At 41.9% G+C, this 21,873-nt stretch overlaps 1 protein-coding gene across 2 annotated transcripts in view; it reads right to left on the bottom strand.

Annotated features, from left to right (window-relative positions):
• Positions 1–2,770: 2,770 nt before the first annotated feature.
• LOC124046005 (mannosyl-oligosaccharide 1,2-alpha-mannosidase IB) overlaps positions 2,771–21,873 on the bottom strand; it is a 140,646-nt gene continuing 121,543 nt past the window's right edge. For both annotated transcript variants that reach the window (XM_046365896.1, XM_046365906.1), the window contains 2 exons: positions 5,565–5,680; positions 2,771–5,191 (listed from right to left, as the gene is read on the bottom strand). In XM_046365896.1, the coding sequence (XP_046221852.1) occupies positions 5,059–5,191; positions 5,565–5,680 (249 nt within the window). In that variant the 3' untranslated portion in view covers positions 2,771–5,058. The remainder of the gene's footprint in view (positions 5,192–5,564; positions 5,681–21,873) is intronic.

Raw genomic sequence — 21,873 nt, 5'->3', positions numbered from 1 at the left:
TAAAAATAATTTCTCTGTCTTTACTGAAATCCATTTCCCTTGCCAAAGAATTTGAGCTACTATCTTTAAGACTTGGTCTGGGGAAAAATGTATCCATAACTGTTATAGGGGTCGACTGTCTTCCCTCAGCTAATCTTGGTGCACTCGAGCAGTTAACTAGTTTGTTGTCTTCTTTTACTAAATCAGAAGTTATCCTGGGTGACCTAAATTATGATTGGGAAATGCAGGCTTCAGACAATCTAAAAAAACATGTGTAATGATCTAAACCTAACCCAGCTGGTGACTAAGCCTACACGGCCCAACCCTAGAGATCCTTCAAAGTCAAATCTGATTGATCTTATTTTAACGAATACACCAGTTTCTGCTGGTGTATTTGCCCATGACATGAGTGACCATTGCCCAGATGTTTGTGTTAGAGATGTGAGAATACAAAACTCTAAGCCTCATGTCATCACAAAGAGGAACTTCAGTGAACAGGCTTTTTGACATGATCTTTATTTTTGTGACTTTGGATTGTATTGTAGCTATCCCTGATCCCTGAAGGGTTGTACATCCTCCTCTCTGCCACGACAAATTAATTCAGACACTGACCTCATTACAGGAAAAAAATGACATCATTGATGCATTTAATCACCATTTTAATCACCATTTTATTTCAGCGGGCTCTCTTTGAAATAACTTCAAATCAAATCAAATTTAATTTGTCACATGCGCAGGTGTAGACCTTACAGTGAAATGCTTCTAAGTCTATTCACAATGATATTGGGCTGGATAATGATAGGGGAAACGTGCTGAATGACCAGAGAAATTATAGTCAAAGCTTTTCTTTTAGGATATTTACATAAAAATAAGTCATGGATGCTGTGCTAGCAATAGACAAGAAATCCACAGGGGCCGACCAATTGGATCCTAGTCTGCTTACGTGTGCAGCGCTCATTATTGTTGGCTCAATAACCAACATTTTTTATTTAACATTGTTACCAACAAATATTCCAAACGTACGGAAATCAGCTCTTGTGCTGCCACTCCATAAGGGCGGGGATAGTAGGGATCTTCATCATTATTTCAAGGCTTCCTTGTCTAGCTAAGATTCTTGAATCGATGGTACTGTGCATGTAAAAAGTGAAAGAGTTATTTGCTTGGGACATCAAGTCTGTATTTACCCATTCAGATCACTGTAACCTTGGCAGCGTTCCATCTTCGACACACCTGTCCTGTTCCTCTACACACAAATATACACTCAACTCTGTTCCACTCCAGGGTGTGTGCAGATGAATGAGCCTACTGGAGCAGGACATTTTGCCAGTTCATAGACAACAAACTTTTTAAGTCAACCAATAATGACATTTAGAGGAGCAACCAGTGCACACATAACCAGCGATAGAAATCTATGCCCAAATATTTTCCTAACCTTCTTTATTACCCACATCCAACTAGTCCCTTCTTCAAGAGCACAGGCAAATATATCCTTATAATGTAATTGAAAGGCTTTCTAGAAACAGACAAGGCTTAATTTACTCATGTGTTTTGCTATGCTTCATTATTGCCAGTTCTCTTTCTGGCCATCTGGACCAGTACATCAGTGCATCTCAAGTCTTTAAGTGGCTTTATTTTTTCTATTGGTCTCTTTTCCTTGAACTGCAGTGATCTGAAAGACCTGGAAGAAAATCAACAGTATGCAAACACCATAGTGCTTTCACCTATCCTGTGCTTTCACCTATCCTGTGCTTTCAGATCCGTGCAGATGAAGAGGAAGCCATTTTAGACTGTTAAGATGCGGCCTGTACGTCTGAAGATCGTTATCTGAAAACCATATAACACAAGGGTTCTCCTCAGGTCAGATGGATATCCAAGGGTCAGACCCTGCTCTCTGCCTATCCATCCTGACCTGTCAGCCCATTGTCATGGCAACTGATGACAAACTGAGAAATTAGGGGTGGATGCGAGCAGGAGAGGCCTCCATCCCAATTTGGACAGATGGAAGAAACATTACTGAACTGATCTGCTCAAATCACTTAGATGAACAGAAACAAAAAACAAAACTGTGAAAAAATTATATCTCTGCACTGACATGCTGTTTTGTCTTCTATTAACAGCAGTTGTTATGACAGGGAGAGAGAGAGCGTAGTGTGCCATGCTGTGGTGTTGTAGGCAGAGGCTGCATGCCAGGACTATGACCTGCTGCTCCCTGTAACTGTTAACGGCTTCATACTCAGATAACATCATGGAGAGCAGGGCACAGCAGGCTGACTGGGGCAGAAAGGTCCTAGATTGAAACGGAAACAGACAATCAACGACACATGCAAAGATAAAGTGCGCAGGAGTTCTCTTTGCAATTCCGGTAATTCCCATCCCAGGCAGTACCACATATGAGGGACAGCTTAAGCTTTAACTTTAATCTTTAGATACTGGGATTATATCACAAATCATCCCTGCCAAGTGTCCGATCACAGTTTGGGTGTTCAAAGTCTCAAATAGAATCTTAAAATCTTTGAAATCAATGAAACGTTATTGTTAAGTCTTACTAGCTGTTGAATTGATGTTTGTATTTTGGATATTAAGCAAGACTGCCCCCCTCAGGACAGGAGCTGAAAGAGAAGACGACTTCACCTTCTATAAACATTCTACTTCACCTTCTATAAACATTCTATAAAAAAGTATAGTAAAAAGGTGCTGAGCACCGCAAGCTAAATCCTGCAGGTAAATGCGTTAGATAAGGGAACAGAGTGGACAACAGGAAACAAACATTACTAAGACACCATTTGAGTTATTCTGTTCACTTTCCATAACATCTTTATTGTCTCATTTTAAACATATTTACAGGTCTTTTTTTTGTTCAGTAAAAATACAAATACGGAACACTTTTTTCAAAATCAACATCCTCCCGGCGACTGACGGTGCCAAAGAACGCCTGGGCTTTCTCCCCAGACAGGAAGCAGTGATGATGTCAGAGTGAGGATGTCAGAGTGAGGTGGAGGTTATAAACATACTTCATACCATTCTACCCCAGTAGGCTGCTGCTACTGCCACCACCATGAGGAGGGAGACACTGAGCTGCTGACAGATGGGGACTGAGGGAGCAATAGCAGGGGAGAAAGAGAGGAATAGAAGCTGGAGGGATAGGAATGAGTAGAAAGGGTGTGACAGAGGAAAGAGGAATAGAGTGAGACAAGTGTTGTACAGGTGCAGCCAGGTGGTACTCATTCAAGACATGAGAAATTAGTGACAGAAACCAACCAATTAGCTAAGCAGCAACACAAATATAGTATGGCTTTATCGATTGGCAAGGTGGGTTGTTCTGTAATCAGCCCAACCCCAACATTATCCTCATCACTATTCCTTCATCATCATGGGTCTGCTAGAGCGACAGCTGGGTTTCTAGCAGACTGGTGTATGAGCTTGTGGGGAATGAGCTTGTGGTGTATGAGCTTGTGGTGTATGAGCTTGTGTATGAATAACATTTTGTAAAATAAAAATACATTAAAAAAAGTATTGGCCAAAGGCATCACACATAGCAACACTTGATAAGGCTTTAAATTAATTGATACTTCCAACAAAAATGGTATTTCTTCTAGGGTACATTTCTATTTTGCAGTGTTACCTTCAGTCCCCTAAACCTAAAGTGTATCCCCATCCACCCCAATGCACCAATCACAGATTCCTCACTAAACACAGCAGAGTTCCTTCCGTTCCATCTACTGTTGCAGAAACAACATTCATATGAAACACAAAAGGTCCATTAAGAACACAGCCCATAGAGAATGAATGGCATATCATTCAACATACTCATCGCACAGGTGACGGAACCCAAGTCCTAATATGCGAGTGGTGATTGGAATGAGAACAAGAAACAGTTTAGGTAGAACCCTATCAGTAGGGTGGGGAGTTGTTCCTGAACAGGAAAAACTCCAGGCTATACCCATCAGTGGTAGTGTTAGAGCAACAATATGGCTCTGTGTCAGTCATTTTAAAAGGAGTCAAAGACACAGAGATAATAAATGAAGGGCTTTGTGTCTTCAGCTCCTACAGTGCTGTAACTTCACTCCCTTTTCCCTCTCAGTAATCCAAGCAACAAAGTGCATAACAATTTATCCACAGGGGCCATTTTATCAGCAGACAAGAATCACGGCCAAATCAAGACCTGTCCAATTTGCCTGTGGAGTGTTAGTGATTTATGGAAAGACAGGAACAGAAATTGACCAGGCAAGAGGAGTGACTGGAGAAGTGAAGAAATATGACAAGAAAGAGAAGATGGAGGTGGAATGGAGTGATAAGACAAGGTTGAGAGGAGAGAGAGAAGCAGCATTGGTTGAATAGCAGCAACAAAATTATTTGAGGCCAGGCTAAGCTATACTATTTCACCTGCTAATGATGAGAGATGGAAAGAGAGAATGATAGAGAAAGAACAGTAATGGCAGAATGTAGCATAGAGAACGCAAGGGATATCAATTCCATTTCACAGGCCCACTTTAGAAAGGTGCCAGAGGGGGACGCATTAAGCCGTTGCTCCTATCCACAAAGCAACACTGATACAGTTCCAGGTCAAGAGAGTAAACAGAAAATGGCAGACGGACCAGGAGGGTCACATTGTTGTGTCCCCGCCAATCAGTGTCCAAAAGATAGAATGAAAAAAACAAAAATCAACAAACCCCACTGATCGCATAGTGTTCAGTTTTACTGTCAGTCTGACTCTGTCTGGAATATACATATCCCTTCAGAGAAGTCTGTCTGTTTGTTCGTTCAGACTCCATACACCCTCTCGCCCCTGTATGCGTCCGTTATGAGACAGTTTGGTGAAAACAAATCAAGCCTCCTGACAAAAAAGTCACATTACGAGGGCAATCACAAAAGCTGAACGCACCCACCATCCTTCTGATCAGCAGAGAGCTATAGAAAGTGAGAGTGAGAGAATTAAAGAATAAGAAAAGGAGCTATTGTTCCAGTCCCCTCCACTCTACAATGGTCTGAGCTCTCTCCTTCTGCAGTCTGTAGTAGTGAGAGGGAGAGATGGAGGCAGGGAGGCAAGGACGCATTGGTCCCCTGGAGGACCCCTGGTCTCTACCGCTGGGCCTGGCTTCCTGGGAGGGTGAGGTTGGCCAGGTGCAGTACCGGCAGGGGGTGGGCCTCCGTGTTGAACACCCAGCTCTCCAAAGGCATCAGGTCATCACTGGAGAACAACAGGTACAGATACCTGGACAAGATAGAGGGAGGGCGAGGTAGAAAGACAAGGAGGAGGGAAAGAGTAGACAATATTCAGCTGCTATATTCTGTTCATCCGTGCTATTTGTATGGTACAGGTGAGACAATGTGAACAGCAATAAACAGTCACCAGCAGAGGGTAGTAAAGCACACAGTTCCAGTGCATTCCAGGGGCTGCCAGGCCAGGACATCCCCATCTCAAACTAATTGGAAGTGAATGAACAGGACACAGGGGAGCTGCCCCATCCACTCCACCTCACCTCAGCCTAAAACAACAACCAGTGTAATATCACCCTAGAACAGGGGCTGGCCAACCCGAGAGCTATTGGGTGTGCAGTCTTGATTCAAAATGGCTGAGGACTTACTTGAGCGTCTCGGCCAGGAAGAAGCTCTGCTGAACGTCGTCGTAGGTTGGGTTGGACGAGTAGACATCCTTGACCCCGGAGAACCCCCCGCTGACCCTGCAATACTTATCTATAGCCTGGAGGGGGAGACAGAGAGCAGCACTGTTAATCACCATACATTAGCCCTTTACACTAACCTACTGATGGGTTACAGTAACATGCTATAAATTACATCAGGCTCTGTGCTTCACCGTGCTGTATGGGTTTTGACTGACAAACGTTCTGAACTTGAGCACCGCACCTGACAAGAAGTTGCCTCCTTCCCTGCAGCTAATTGGGCAACATTTGCACATATTTTGTTGTCTGAGTGCGGGAAATGCTGTAAATTAAGATGACTATGTATTTAGATTTGTATAATAAATACCGCTTTGATGTCATACAAGCAAGCACTGTTGACTCCTTTCTATGGGCACCAAAATGACAATTTCTCTGAATTGCCTTGTAAAAACACAAAGATTGTACTCTTCTTTGAGTTATACAAGTGCAATGAAATTACTTAGGAACTGTGCCCACTTTGGAGAGGTGTGTGGCCACTTGGAGACACCAGTTAGCCCACTGACTCAAACTCTGTCTTTACGTTCCAAGATGGCGTAGCAGTCGGACGTCTGCTTTGTCTTGTCCCATCCCGTGTATATATCGTTTTCTTCCTACATATTTTTAATCTCAATTTCCTTCTACGGACTGAACAAACTCTCCTGCAACCCGCCTCACCCAATGTGGTACGGATCTGATATTTTCTACACTTTATAACCACCGGAACCCCCATCAGAAGCTAGCCAGCTAACTAGCTAGCATTCTACACCGTTAACTCGAACATCAGCCAGCCTCAGCCCGGTCAATTCAATTCCTGCCAGTCTGCACAGCACGATATAAACCCAGAGCATATCGGACTGCTTTTTCTCTACCATATCTCCGGATTCCCACCGCAAGCTCAGAACCTTTACATATGCCTCTCCCTAATGCCAATATGCCATGTCTATTGCTGTTTTGGTTAGTGATTGTCTTATTTCACTGTAGAGCCTCCAGCCTCAATATGCCTTAGCTATTAAGGCTGGAGCTTCTACTTTTAAAAAAATCGACCTTTCCAGAAACAAGTCTCTCACCATTGCCGCTTGTTATAGACCCCTTTAGCCCCCAGCTGTGCCCTGGACACCATATGTGAATTGATTGCCCCCATCTATCTTTAGAGTTCATACTGTTAAGTGACCTAAACTGGGACATGTTTAACAACCCAGCCGTCCTACAATCTAAGCTAGATGCCCTCAATCTCACACAAATTATCAAGGAACCTACCAGGTACAACGCTAAATTCGTAACCATGGGCACCCTCTTAGACATCATCCTGACCAACTTGCCCACTAAATATGCCTCTGCTGTCTTCAACCAGGATCTCAGCGATCACCGCCTCTTTGCATGGGTCCGCGGTCAAACGACCACCCCTCATCACTGTCAAATGCTCCCTAAAACACTTCAGCGAGCAGAGCCTCAACCAAGCTCAAGGTCCTAAACGATATCATAACCACCATCGATAAAAGAGTACTGTGCAGCAGTCTTCATCAACCTGGCCAAGGCGGTCAATCACTGCATTCTTATTGGCAGACTCAATAGCCTTGGCTTCTCAAATGACTGCCTCGCCTGGTTCACCAACTACTTCTCAGATAGAGTTCAGTGTGTCAAATCAGAGGGCATGTTGTCCGTACCTCTGGCAGTCTATGGGGGTGCCACAGGGTTCAATTCTCGGGCCGAATCTTTTCTCTGTATATATCAATGATGTCGCTCTTCCTGCTGGTGATTCTCTGATCCACCTCTACGCAGATGACACCATTCTGTATACATTTGGCTCTTCTTTGGACACTGTGCTAACAAATCTCCAAATGAGCTTCAATGCCCTACAACACTCCTTCCGTGGCCTCCAACTGCTTTTAAATGCTAGTAAAATTAAGTGCATGCTCTTCAACTGATTGCTGCCCGCACCCTCCTGCCCGACTAGCATCACTACTCTGGACGGTTCTGATTTAGAATATGTGGACAACTACAAATACCTAGGTGTCTAGACTGTGAACTCTACTTCCAGACTCACATAAAGCATCTCCAATCCAAAATTAAATCTAGAATCGGCTTCCGAATTTCGCAACAAAGCCTCCTTCACTCATGCTGCCAAACATACCCTCGCAAAACTGACTATCCTACCGATCCTTGAATTCGGTGATGTAATTTACAATATAGCCTCCAACACTCTACTCAGCAAACTGGATGTAGTCTATCACAGTGCCATCCGTTTTGCCACCAAAGCCCCATATACAGTGGGGCAAAAAATTATTTAGTCAGCCATCAATTGTGCAAGTTCTCCCACTTAAAAAGATGAGAGAGGCCTGTCATTTTCATCATAGGTACACTTCAACTATGACAGACAAAATGAGTGAAAAAAAATCCAGAAAATCACATTTTTAATGAATTTATTTGCAAATTATGGAGTCTTATATTTCCCTCTCTAATTTTAAGCATCAGCTTTCAGAGCACCTTACCGATCACTGTACCTGTACACAGCCAATCTGTAGATAGCACACCCAACTACCTCATCCCCATATTGTTACTTATCCTCTTGTTCTTTTGCACCCCAGCATTTCTACTTGCACATCATCATCTGCACATCTATTACTCCAGTGTTAATGCTAAATTGTAATTATTTCACCTCTATGGCCTATTTATTGCATTACCTCCCGACTCTTCTACATTTGCACACACTGTACATATATTTTTCTATTGTGTTATTGACTGTACGTTTGTTAATGTGTAACCCCTGTGTTGTTGTTTTTGTCGCACTGCTTTGCTTTATCTTGGCCAGGTCACAGTTGTAAATGACAACGTGTTCTCAACTGGCCTACCGTGTTAAATTGAATAAAGGTGAAATAAAAATGTAAATAAAAAATGTAAATAAAAAATGTTTCACCTGCCCCTATCATTTTACGAATGTATCCAGAGTATTTACAGATTTCATTATCAACAAATGGGGCGAAAAGTACTGTAAATGTAAAATGCACATCCAATCAACAGTGTAATGTTAGGATTGTGTCAGGTGAACGGTTGTGTCCACCTTTATTCTAACTTTTCCATAATAATTGCTACCATGATTATGCATATCGTTTTTGTGTGTGTGTGTGTGTGTGTGTGCACAGCTTCTCTCTGCTGGGCTCATTTCTGAGGGCTATGTACTACAACAGCTGGGCACAACTAACTTCAAAACACATGACACACACACTCAGATGAAGTTGGATGAAGGAGCCCCTAGACACTGATCTAAGATTTTATTTCACCAATGGTCAAGTTTAGGAATTAGAAAGGTAAGGTGCCCAGGAGCTACTACCCAGTGCCTAAGGTAAAACAGTATGTGTGTATGAGCGTGCGTCAGTGTTTTCCATGAGCGCTGTCTGTCGGCTAAACAGCCGATAACAGACTAATTGTCATCCGGCTACTTTTTTCATTTCATAAATGGCCTAGGCTTCTTTTCATTTACGTTTCACGGTTTAATTCGTGAGTCAGAAAAGTCCACATTGGTGTCTCCCGCTAGAACGAACAATATGCATCTTCTAGTGATCATTTTTTATTTATTTTTAGTTCTCATTTGCAACTGCGACCTGGCCAAGATAAAGCATAGCAGTGTGAACAGACAAAAACACAGAGTTACACATGGAGTAAATAATAAACAAGTCAATAACATAGTAGAAAAAAATAATCTATATACATTGTGTGCAAAAGGCATGAGGAGGTAGGCAATAAATAGGCCATAGGAGTGAATAATTACAATTTAGCAGATTAACACTGGAGTGATAAATGATCAGATGAACATGTGCAGGTAGAGATACTGGTGTGCAAAAGAGCGGAAAAGTAAATGAAATAAAAACAGTATGGGGATGAGGTAGGTAAATTGGGTGGGCTATATACCGATGGACTATGTACAGCTGCAGCGATCGGCGATTGCTATGGACCCGGAGACTAAACACCTCCCTCTGCAACTGGATCCTGGACTTCCTGATGGGCCACCCCCAGGTGGTAAGGGTAGGTAACAACACATCCGCCACACTGATCCTCAACACGGGGGCCCCTCAGGGGTGCATGCTCAGTCCCCTCCTGTACTCCCTGTTCACTCATGACTGCATGGCTAGGTACGACTCCAACACCATCCTCAAGTTTGCCGATAACACAACAGTAGTAGGCCTGATCATCAACAACGAGACAGCCTATTGGGAGGAGGTCAGAGACCTGGCTATGTGGTGCCATGACAACAACCTCACCCTCAACGTGATCACGACAAAGGAGATGATTGTAAACTACAGGAAAAGGAGGACAGAGCATGCCCCCATTCTCATTGACAGGGCTGTAGTGGAGCAGGTTGAGAGCTTCAAGTTTCTTGGTGTCCACATCACCAACAAACTCATAGTCCAAACTAGAGGTCGACCGATTATGATTTTTCAACGCCGATACAGATTATTGGAGGACCAAAAAACCTGATACGAATTAATCGGCCATTTAAAAAAAATGTATTTGTAATAATGACAATTACAACAATACTGAATGAACACTTATTTTAACTTAATATAATACATCAATAAAATCAATTTAGCCTCAAATAAATAATGAAACATGTTAAATTTGGTTTAAATAATGCAAAAACAAAGTGTTGGAGAAGAAAGTAAAAGTGCAATATGTGCCATGTAAGAAAGCTAATGTTTAAGTTCCTTGCTCAGAACATGAGAACATATGAAAGCTGGTGGTTCCTTTAAACACGAGTCTTCAATATTCCCAGGTAAGAAGTTTTAGGTTGTAGTTATTATAAGAATTATAGGACTATTTCTCTCTATACCATTTGTATTTCATTAACCTTTGACTATTGGATGTTCTTATAGGCACTTTAGTATTGCCAGTGTAACAGTATAGCTTCTGTCCCTCTCCTCACCCCTAACTGGGCTCAAACCAGGAACACAACGACACCAGCCACCACCTTCTTTCAGTGAAATACGGAACCGTTCTGTATTTTATCTAACGGGTGGCATCCATAAGTCTAAAAATTCTGGCAAATTAGGCGGCCCAAACTGTTGCATATACACTGACTCTGTGTGCAATGAACGCAAGAGAAGTGACACAATTTCACCTGGTTAATATTGCCTGCAAACTTCTTTTAGCTAAATATGCAGGTTTAAAAATATATACTTCTGTGTATTGATTTTAAGAAAGGTACTGAGGTTTATGGTTAGGTACACATTGGAGCAACGATACGCACCGCATCGATTATATGCAACGCAGGACACGCTAGATAAACTAGTAATATCATCAACCATGTGTAGTTAACTAGTGATTATGATTGATTTATTGTTTTTATAAGATAAGTTTAATGCTAGCTAGCAACTTACCTTGGCTTACTGCATTCGCGTAACAGGCAGTCTCCTTGTGGAGTGCAATGCAATCAGGAGCTTAGAGCGTTGGACTAGTTAACTGTAAGGTTGCAAGATTGAATCCCCCGAGCTGACAAGGTAAAAATCTGTCGTTCTGCCCCTGAACGAGGAAGTTAATCCACCGTTCCTAGGCCGTTATTGAAAATAAGAATGTGTTCTTAACTGACTTGCCTAGTTAAATAAAGATTAAATAATGGTGTAAAAATAAAAAATAAGAATTAAAATAAAATAAAAAACTTGAAATCGTCCCTAATTAATCGGCCATTCCGATTAAATCGGTCAACCTCTAGTCCAAAACCACCAAAACAGTTGTGAAGATGGCACGATAAAGCCCATTCCCCCTCAGGAGTCTGAAAAGATTTGGCATGGGTCCTCAAATCCTCAAAAAGTTCTACAGCTGCACCATCGAGAGCATGACTGGTTGCATCACTGCCTGGTATAGCAACTGCTCCACCTCTGACCGCAAGGCACTACAGAGGGTAGTGCGTACGGCCCAGTACTACACTGGTGCCAAGCTTCTTGCCATCCAGGACTTCTATAACAGGCGTCGTCAGAGGAAGGCCCTAAAAATTGTCAAAGACTCTAGCCATTCTAAACTACCGCACGGCAAGCGGTACCGGAGCTTCAAGTTTAGGTCCAAAAGGCTTCTTAACAGCTTCTACCCCCAAGCCATAGGACTCCTGAAGAGCTAATCAAATGGCTACCCAGACTAATTGCATTTCCCCCCTCTTTTACACTGCTGCTACTCTCAATTTATTATCTAAGCATAGTCACTATCTAAGCATAGTCATAGTCACTAACTTTACCTACAAGTACATATCTCAACTAACCGGTGCCCCCGCACATAGACTCTGTACCCCCAGAATATTACCCCGCTACTGTTATTTTACTGCTTCTCTTTAATCATTTGTTACTTTTAAAAAAAAAATGGACTTATCTATATTTTACTTAACGCTTATGTTTATTAAAGCTGCATTGTTGGTTAAGGGCTTGTAAGTAAGCATTTCACTGTAAGGTCTACACTTGTTGTATTCGGTACATGTGACAAATACACTTTTAATTTGATTCGACAGCCTGTCAGTCACAAAGTGAGAGATGACAAGGAAACACTGCTGGTTTGTCAGTCTGCTGTCTGTCCCCCGCCCGCTACCTCTTATTTTTGTGCTCTGTGGTTGGCTGCAGTTAAATTTATTTTCACAGAAGAAGGTGAGCATGATGCTTCTTCATCGTCTCCTGTGAGTGAATTTACACATTCCATGTAAGTGGTAAAGATGAGATGAAATCAACATAATTATCGTTTTGTGGCACATTCATTTATTTTCTTTCGTATGTTCTATAGGCTTATGCTATAGCCAGCTGCGGAGCCGGGGCGCATCGGCTATTTACTGTGGTTTGATTGATGACCGAACAGCAAGTGCTGACCAGTTTACAAAAGATGTCAAACTGACTGAATAAAGTCAATCTCCTATATCCCTTTGCTATTCTTAAATCTAGTTATGTCCAAACATCTTGTTTTTATTTTCCTAAGATTCAAAGCCCATGTTGAAACTTGCCAGTGACCGCTAAAGTGACTTCTCAGCAGGGTTGCCAGGTCTAGCTGAAATTTCTAGTCCAATGACCATTCAAAACCTGCCCACAAAGCTTGAAAACTAGCCCAATTTTTTTGGGTGCGCAGCAAGCAAGCAGTTGCCACATTTATCCAATAAACCATTTTCCTAAACATTATAGAGGGAATATCAACGTAGTTTGTAATGACTTAGAGGCACATTTCATATTTCCATCAAAATATGAATTATTGCAAGCTTAACGTGAGGTTAAAGGCAGTGGTGAAAAAAGTACCCGATTGTCACTCTTGAGTAAAAGTAAAGATAACTTAGTAGAAAATGACTTAAGTAAAAGTGAGTCACCGAGTAAAAGTCTAAAAGTATTGGTTTTAAATATACTTAAGTATCAAAAGTAAATGTAATTGCTAAAATATACTTAAGTATCAAAAGTAAAAATCATATCAAATTCCTTATATTAAGCAAACCAGATGGCACCATTTTCTTGTTTTTATTTTATTTACGGAAAGCCAGAGGCACACTCCAGCACTCTGCCCGATCAGAGGCAGTAAGGATGACCAGGGATGTTCTCTTGAAAAGTGTGAATTGGACCATTTTCATGTCCTGCTAAGCGTTCAAAATGTAACGAGTACTTTTAGGTGCCAGGGAAAATGCATGGAGTAAAATGTACATTATTTTCTTTAGGAATATAGTGAAGTAAAAGTAAAAATGGCAAAAAATATACATAGTTAGGTACAGATACCCCCAAAAACTACATAAGTAGTACCAAAAATTATTTTTTCTAAAGTACAATACACCACTGGTTAAAGGAATTTGAATATGTAGCAAGAGAAAATATATATTTGCCCTCATTAAAATCTCCAATGATTGCAAAAAAAATGTATGTGCATTTGCATAACTATAAATAAATCCGATAGGATATTTGTGATTAGATGAGTGATTAAAGTTGGACAGAGAATCTCGAAATCTCTGTCCAAGAAACACTGACAAATGATAGCCTACTTTCTGGCAATTGTGCTGTTATTATGTGCCAGATATTAAAAACTTCATAGGGCTGAGATCGATCGACGGGATCGATATGACAACAGCCAGTGAAAGTGCAGGGCGCCAAATTCAAACAACAGAAATCTGTTGGGGATTAATCAGAATAGTTGGGTAACATAGACAAGATGTTTTATGTTCATTATATGCTTGTGAGTTACTTCTCATATATAATGTATCTTGTTGTACTATAGTGGTGGCCATTTGCAGTTATCCTTTCTCTGTCATGGGGTCAGTTACTTGGGCCGTAGAGAGTGGAGAGGACAAGCTTGTCTTCATATGTAAACATATCTTTTAAACCATGTGAAGGGATGATTGAGGGGGAACCAATTATCTCTGGGCTCCACAATGTCTGTGTGCCAGTCACTGTGTCTCCGTGAGCTTGTCCAGAATGGGAGTGTCTAAAATGACAATTTATATATATCCTAATGTCTTGGTACTATGTTGTACCAAGAACGAGAAGTAGATCCTCATTTTAGGAGAGCAAAGTGAACGATAATTTATAGCTAATGCTGTCTGGCTATGGAATACTCCTCTCTCAAGTAAAGTCTTCCTCTGTAATGTTCCTAAGATCTGTTATTCGTCATGTGAGTTGAGATGGGTGTGTCTTGGCTATAAATGAACTGTTTTGTAAGCACTCAGAGAATTCATTTATAGACACTGAATTGATCTGAGAGTCACAGGGTTGTGATGGAGCTCATATAATTAAAGATGGACTTTATGATAACTCTGACTTGTGTGTGGTTTGCTCTCATGATTTGGTAAATACAGAAAATTTCCACTACAAATCTCAGAATTAAAATTCCTCAAACATACAAGTATTTTATACCATTTTAAAGGTAATCTTGTTGTTAATCCCACCACAGTGTCCGATTTCAAACAGGCCTTACAGCGAAAGCACCAAATGATTATGTTAGGTCAGAGCCAAGTCACAGAAAAACACAGCCATTTTTTCCAGCCAAAGAGTGGAGTTATAAAAATCAGAAATAGAGATAGAATTAATCACTAACCTTTGATGATCTTCATCAGATGACAATCATAGGACTTCATGTTACACAATACACGTATGTTTTGTTCGACAAAGTTCATATTTATATCAAATAATCTCTGTATACATTGGCGCGTTGTTCAGTAGTGCCAAAAACATCCGGTGATTTTGCAGAGAACCACATCAATTCACAGAAATACTCATTATAAATGTTGATGAAAATACAAGTGTTATACATGGAACTTTAGATAAACTTTTCCTTAATGCAACCACTGTGTCAGATTTCGAAAAAGCTTTACGGAAAAAGCAAACCAAGCAATATTCTGAGTACGGTGCTCAGAGACCCAACAAGCCAAAAAGATATCCGCCATATTGTGCAGTCAACAGAAGTCAGAAATAGCATTATAAATATTACTTACCTTTGATGATTTTCATCAGAATGCACTCCCAGGAATCCCAGTTCCACAATAAATGTTTGTTTTGTTCGATAATGTTCATCATTTATGTCCAAATAGCTACTTTTGTTATCGCGTTTTGTAAACAAATCCAATCTCAAAGTGTGTTCACTAGGAGCAGACGAAATGTCAAAAAGTTCCGTTACAGTCCTTTAGAAACATATCAAACGATGTATAGAATCAATCTTCAGGATGTTTTTAACATAAATCTTCAATGATGTTCCAACCGGAGAATTCCTTTGTCTGCTACCTCTCACGTGAACGAGTGTCACGAGTTTGGGGCACTCTGCCAGACCACTGACTCAAAGAGCCCATATGAGCCCCTCCTTTACAGTAGAAGCCTCAAACAAGTTTCTAAAGACGGTTGACATCTAGTGGAAGCCTTAGGAAGTGCAACATGACCAATATCCCACTGTATCTTCAATAGGGAATGAGTTGAAAATCAACCAACCTCAGATTTCCCACTTCCTGGTTGGATTTCTTCTCAGGTTTTTGCTTGCCATATGAGTTCTGTTATACACACAGACATCATTCAAACAGTTGTAGAAACTTCAGAGTGTTTTCTATCCAAATATACTAATAATATGCATATATTAGCAACTGGGATTGAGTAACAGGTAGTTTACTCTGGGCACCTTATTCATCCAAGCTACTCATTACTGCCCCCAGCCATAAGAAGTTTTAAGACTACAAACCATTATAAATGGCCTATTTGCAAGATTGACTTAAATCTGGGTTTATGATTGTAATACAACTTTTTCTGAGCTACATGCAGGTAGCTTAAATGGCCCCTGATAGGCCGACATCTCATTTCAGGGAAAAGTCCACAACGAAACTGACATTAAATGTGGAGAATGATACATTTGTGATAGAGCTGTATGACCATGATCACAATTGAGAACTTCCAATTGAATTAACTAAAAATGGCCATTAATAATAGCATAATAAGACAAGGCTTCAACAACAATAAACAGAAGTTATTTATTAAAATAGTTTGCCAGCTCCAGGTAGCCTACATAAGTGGCACAAACTGATTTGCAACGACTCCAGCGATATTGTCATTTCAACATATTTATTGTGTCAAATGGTAGGCTACAGAAGCCTACAATGGCATAGAAATGAATAGGATATTTGATAGCCAACAGATGCAAATGTATCATTCTCCACATTTAATGTCAGTTTCATTGTGGACTTTCCTCCCATAACAGAAGCAGACGAGGGATATCCATAACTTTCCATTTCAAATTTCCCCTCACGCAGAGCTCAAGACCCAAGAACTGAGCATGAGTAAAACCCTTTGCTTGATATGGTTTTCCATAATCAAAGTCGACATTTACTTTAAACCACCCCCAAGCAAATATATCTAAAGTGCTCTAGTGTGCCTAAAGTGGGTTTCCAGTGCTTTGTCTCCATCATTTCTTGATGCGCATCAGTTCTAATGCATTAATATGTTTTATAGAAAAATGGTTGGAAATAGATGTCTCTATATTGACAATCTAAATAGCATACCTACAACTGGTAAAAAGTTGTCACGATGTGTGCTTGTGCTGCTCTCTCCTCTCACTCACGAGACTTAGCAGCCCCCTGCAGAGCTCTCTCAACCAGTGCACTCAACACAAACCCAACCACTCCGGCTCTCCCCACTACTCACTCTCCGGCCCTCACCCTCCCCACCCACTCAGAAACAGCCTGCTCAGTGCCTGATATTTCACTGTGACCTGCTGCTGACTAATACATACACACACACACACACACACACACACACACACACACACACACACACACACACACACACACACACACACACACACACACACACACACACACACACACACACACACACACACACACACACACATACATACATACATACATACACACACACACACACACAGAAAGTCTTCAGACCACAATCACCCGACCTCCACAATCACCCGACCGACCTCCACAATCACCCGACCGACCTCCACAATCACCCGACCGACCTCCACAATCACCCGACCTCAACCCAATTGAGATGGATCGCAGAGTGAAGGAAAAGCAGACAAGTGCTTAGAATATGTGGGAACTACTTCAAGACTGTTGGAAAAGCATTCCAGGTGAAGCTGGTTGAGAGAATACCAAGAGTGTGCAAAGCTGTCATTAAGGAAAAGGGTGGCTATTTCGAAGAATCAAAATATATAAATATACTTTTTTGGTTACTACATGACTACATGTTATTTCATAGTTTTGATGTCTTCACTATTATTCTACAATGTAAAAAATAGTAAAAATAAAGAAAAACCCTTGAATGAGTAAGTGTGTCCAAACTTTTGATTGGTACTGTATATATAAACACAAGCCTACCTATTGCTTTTGTAATTTCCTTGCCCTGGTTAGAATCAGTTGCCTAAGGCTGCTTTAATGCAGAGGAGAGGCGATGTTGTGGTGCTGTTTCTTTGCGTTTCCATCTTGCTCCAGTATACTGGGGTGATGTTAGTGTAAATGTGTCAAAATATTTGAGGTGTTGGCAGCTGCATAGGCTATTCTCGTTGAGTGTGATGATATAATGTTACCGTTTTATCCACAACTCTGTCCATCGCCGTTGTAATCTAGTGGGAAGACCAAATGTTCCCAAACTGGATATTTAAACAATGATGGAGGATCCTCTAATTCTGGTTTATCCACCACTCGCCATCGTACAGAACTAGTTCCCGGTTGCACCTCACAAAAGGACAGTTTGAAATGCACCCAATAAGATTCCAATTTTGATTACAACATGCGCATAGGCTCAAGTTGTTTTAACGGAAGAGGCAGAATTATATATATTTTTTAAATCTCAGATTTACTCCAGAGTCATAGGCCTATAAGGCAGTGTAGACATATCATATAGGTGTAGTGTTTTTTTCACAGTGCGGACCGAACCGAGGTCCCCATTCCAAACAGTTTGGTACAAATACCTGCAACGTTACACCGCTAGTAGATAAGACTAATTTTTCTGACTAGATTACTAATCTACTGCCTTCCTTCAAATTCCCACCCAGTGTTTGATTGACAGGTCTGAAACCCTAACAACTCTGTGACTCACAAACATCCTGCCCCCTCTCCTGACAACCCTACCCACAGCAATTGATTGACAGGCCAAACTGTTAAAGGGATAGTTCACCCAAATTACAAAATGACACATTGGTTTCTTTAACCCAAGAGTCCACAGAGTATAATTTGAATAACAAACATCAATGTGGCAATTTATATCTTGCAGGAAAACTGTAACATATTACTTTAATCTCAAGGGAAGAGACGTTTAATGTTAAAAAAGTTTCTTACTTTCAAACATGAGCTGATCGTGCAGGAGCACAGTGTAGCACAAGAGCGAGGTAGGGAGATCAGAATCTGTGTAGAACCTGTCTGGTGCTTTTTATGAGAGGTAGAGAAGGAGAGAAAAGGGCATGACAGAGGGTGAAAGCAACAGAGAGCGAGGGAGAGAGTGCCATAGACACAGAGAAAAGCAAAGTCAAGTTTCTGTTCAAAAGAGAGAAAGAATATGAAGGCAGAAAGAGAGACAGAGCAAATAGAAAATGAGAGCAAGTGAAAATGAAAGAGTAAGAGAGAGGAGGAGAGGGAAGGAAGAGGGGTGTGTGGTGCAGAGGAGCAGTAGTGGAAGAATTAAGAAGGGTACTCCCTCCATTTTCACTCAATCACTCAGGCTGAGGGAGGCTGCATTCAGACCCACAACAGCTCTCAGCTCTCAAGAGCACCAACATTACCAAAAGCCAGAGGGCAGCGCATACACTCGACACACAGGAATAGATAGAGAAAGGAGGAAAAGGAGGAGATAAGGAGAAGGGAAGAAAGAGGGATAGAAGAAAAGAGGGAGAGAGAGATGAGATGGGTGAGTGGTGGCAAGGAGGAGGAGAGGGGGAGTGGAGGGAAGCCAGAGAAAGAGACAGAACGAGAGAGCAGAGTGAAAGTGGTTGAGAGGAGGATTGAGAGAAAGGAGGCAGAAGTGTTTCAATCTGACCTTTGAAAATAAAAGCCTCAGTGGGGAACAGACATGACAAAAAGAGGATGATAACGGGAGAGAGAAAAATATGAGAACAGTAAATACTCCTTTCTCAAGTAGGATTAGTCTGTTGTGTGTTCACACACTGATACGCTCTCCTTTTACAGTTGCAATGGGTCGATACACTTATCCAATTCTTTCAGATCTACATTGGTGCAGAGAAGTTGCCTGGCTATCCAAACTCTTGCTCCGGCCAAACTCTTGCTCCGGCCCACGGACGTTAGTTTCTTCTCAGCAATTAGTCTGGATTTGAGTATCTCCCCGACAAGTTCTAGAACACAAACATATTCTAACCATTATGATTGGTCCCAGAAACCAATGGGTTGGGCAAGAGCCAGAGCACACATGGGTAAAGCAGCATTTTCAAAATGTGTCATTGGCTTTGATACTCTGATTGGTTAGAGATGATCCAATTGCTGATAACCTTTGCTTGTACAACACACCTAATTTTGACATCCCCACAAACGACTTCAACGATGGCAGTCTCAGACTGAAGTATGTAGCGAACATAGAGCAGCGGAATCAAATAAAATGTATTTATAAAGCCCTTCTTACATCAGCTGATATCTCAAAGTGCTGTACAGAAACCCAGCCTAAAACCCCAAACAGCAAGCAATGCAGGTGTAGAAGCATGGTGGCTCGGAAAAACTCCCTAGAAAGGCCAGAACCTAGGAAGAAACCTAGAGAGGAACCAGGCTATGAGAGGTGGCCAGTCCTCTTCTGTCTGTGCCGGGTGGATATTATAACAGAACATGGCCAAGATGTTCATAGATGACCAGCAGGGTAAAATAATAATAATCACAGTGGTTGTAGAGGGTGCAACAGGTCAGCACCTCAGGAGTAAATGTCAGTTGGCTTTTCATATCCGATCATTCTGAAGAATTCAATTTGAGTCGTCCGACAAGCTGAGAAAGTACTGCTAGATGCTACGGATTCATTAGGGAATGGGCATGGATGGATAGGTAAACTCATAATAGCAAACATGTGACTCGTTTCAGGAAACTAGGCGTATGTCACACGTGACTACCTCACGGAGAGGCATTTGAACGTAAAGCTTCTTTAAAAAAAATGCCATGTAGCAAGCGTCTGTCTATAACAGGAGCTGGTCAGTATGTGTAGGTAATCCTTTCTAACGTGGCTTTAAAAAAAAAGGATATCACGTAGGAGAACCGCAAAAGTGTTGCTCTCCACTTTCTGGAGGACCGAGTTTCCAAATCAGTGGAATACCCGGTGGCATTAGAGTACAATAGCGAAAGAGTTGGAGGAAATTCTGGCGTTTGATTGCAAATATGCAGAGGGAGTTGAAAAGAGAAAACCTGTCTCAGGATTACATCTTCAAACTAAGGGCAACCATGGCATCCGTGACAGAGAGGGAGAAGTGTCCATCCATCTATACGGGTAAGATAGAATATCTGAATATGTAGCTAGCTTGACTAAGTTTCTGCTTAGCCTGCTGGCTCGCTAGCGAACTTTAGCTGGCTGGCTCGCTAGCTAACGTCACGTGTATAATCTGTGCACAACGGTTTGATTTGTTTGATCGTAGCTAGCTACATAGCTAGCTACATAGCCGTCTGTGTATCAAAGATAATTGTGTAGTCTAGAGCGATTTTCTAGGTTAGCTAGCCAGCTATTGTCGTTCTTTTAACGTAACGTAATCAACACTGCTAGCTAGCCAGCTAGCCCCCGAATAGCAGCACTGTAGAAACTATTACACTCAACGGAACGACTTGATTAGTGTAGTGTCAACAACGCAGCCACTGCCAGCTAGCCTACAAAGTCAACAACGTAGCCACTGCCAGCTAGCCTACTTCAGCAGTACTGTATCATTTGAATCATTTTAGTCAATAAGATTCTTGCTACGTAAGCTTAACTTTCTGAACATTCGAGACGTGTAGTCCACTTGTCATTCCAATCTCCTTGCATTAGCGTAGCCTCTTCTGTAGCCTGTCAACTATGTGTCTGTCTATCCCTGTTCTCTCCTCTCTGCACAGACCATACAAACGCTCCACACCGCGTGGCCGCTGCCACCCTAATCTGGTGGTCCCAGCGTGCACGACCCATGTGGAGTTCCAGGTCTCCGGTAGCCTCTGGAACTGCCGATCTGCGGCCAACAAGGCAGAGTTCATCTCAGCCTATGCCTCCCTCCAGTCCCTCGACTTCTTGGCACTGACAGAAACATGGATCACCACAGATAACACTGCTACTCCTACTGCTCTCTCTTCGTCCGCCCACGTGTTCTCGGCACACCCCGAGAGCTTCTGGTCAGCGGGGTGGTGGCATCGGGATCCTTATCTCTCCCAAGTGGTCATTCTCTCTTTCTCCCCTTACCCATCTGTCTATCGCCTCCTTTGAATTTCATGCTGTCACAGTTACCAGCCCTTTCAAGCTTAACATCCTTATCATTTATCGCCCTCCAGGTTCCCTCGGAGAGTTCATCAATGAACTTGATGCCTTGATAAGCTCCTTTCCTGAGGACGGCTCACCTCTCACAGTTCTGGGCGACTTTAACCTCCCCACGTCTACCTTTGATTCATTCCTCTCTGCCTCCTTCTTTCCACTCCTCTCCTCTTTTGACCTCACCCTCTCACCTTCCCACCCTACTCACAAGGCAGGCAATACGCTCGACCTCATCTTTACTAGATGCTGTTCTTCCACTAACCTCATTGCAACTCCCCTCCAAGTCTCCGACCACTACCTTGTATCCTTTTCCCTCTCGCTCTCATCCAACACTT

The sequence above is a fragment of the Oncorhynchus gorbuscha genome, linkage group LG01, assembly GCF_021184085.1.
Source record: "Oncorhynchus gorbuscha isolate QuinsamMale2020 ecotype Even-year linkage group LG01, OgorEven_v1.0, whole genome shotgun sequence".
In the NCBI taxonomy this organism is placed as follows: Eukaryota; Metazoa; Chordata; class Actinopteri; order Salmoniformes; family Salmonidae; genus Oncorhynchus; species Oncorhynchus gorbuscha.
The sequence above is the reverse complement of the archived record's forward strand: the minus strand, read 5'-3'. Positions and strand labels throughout refer to the sequence as shown.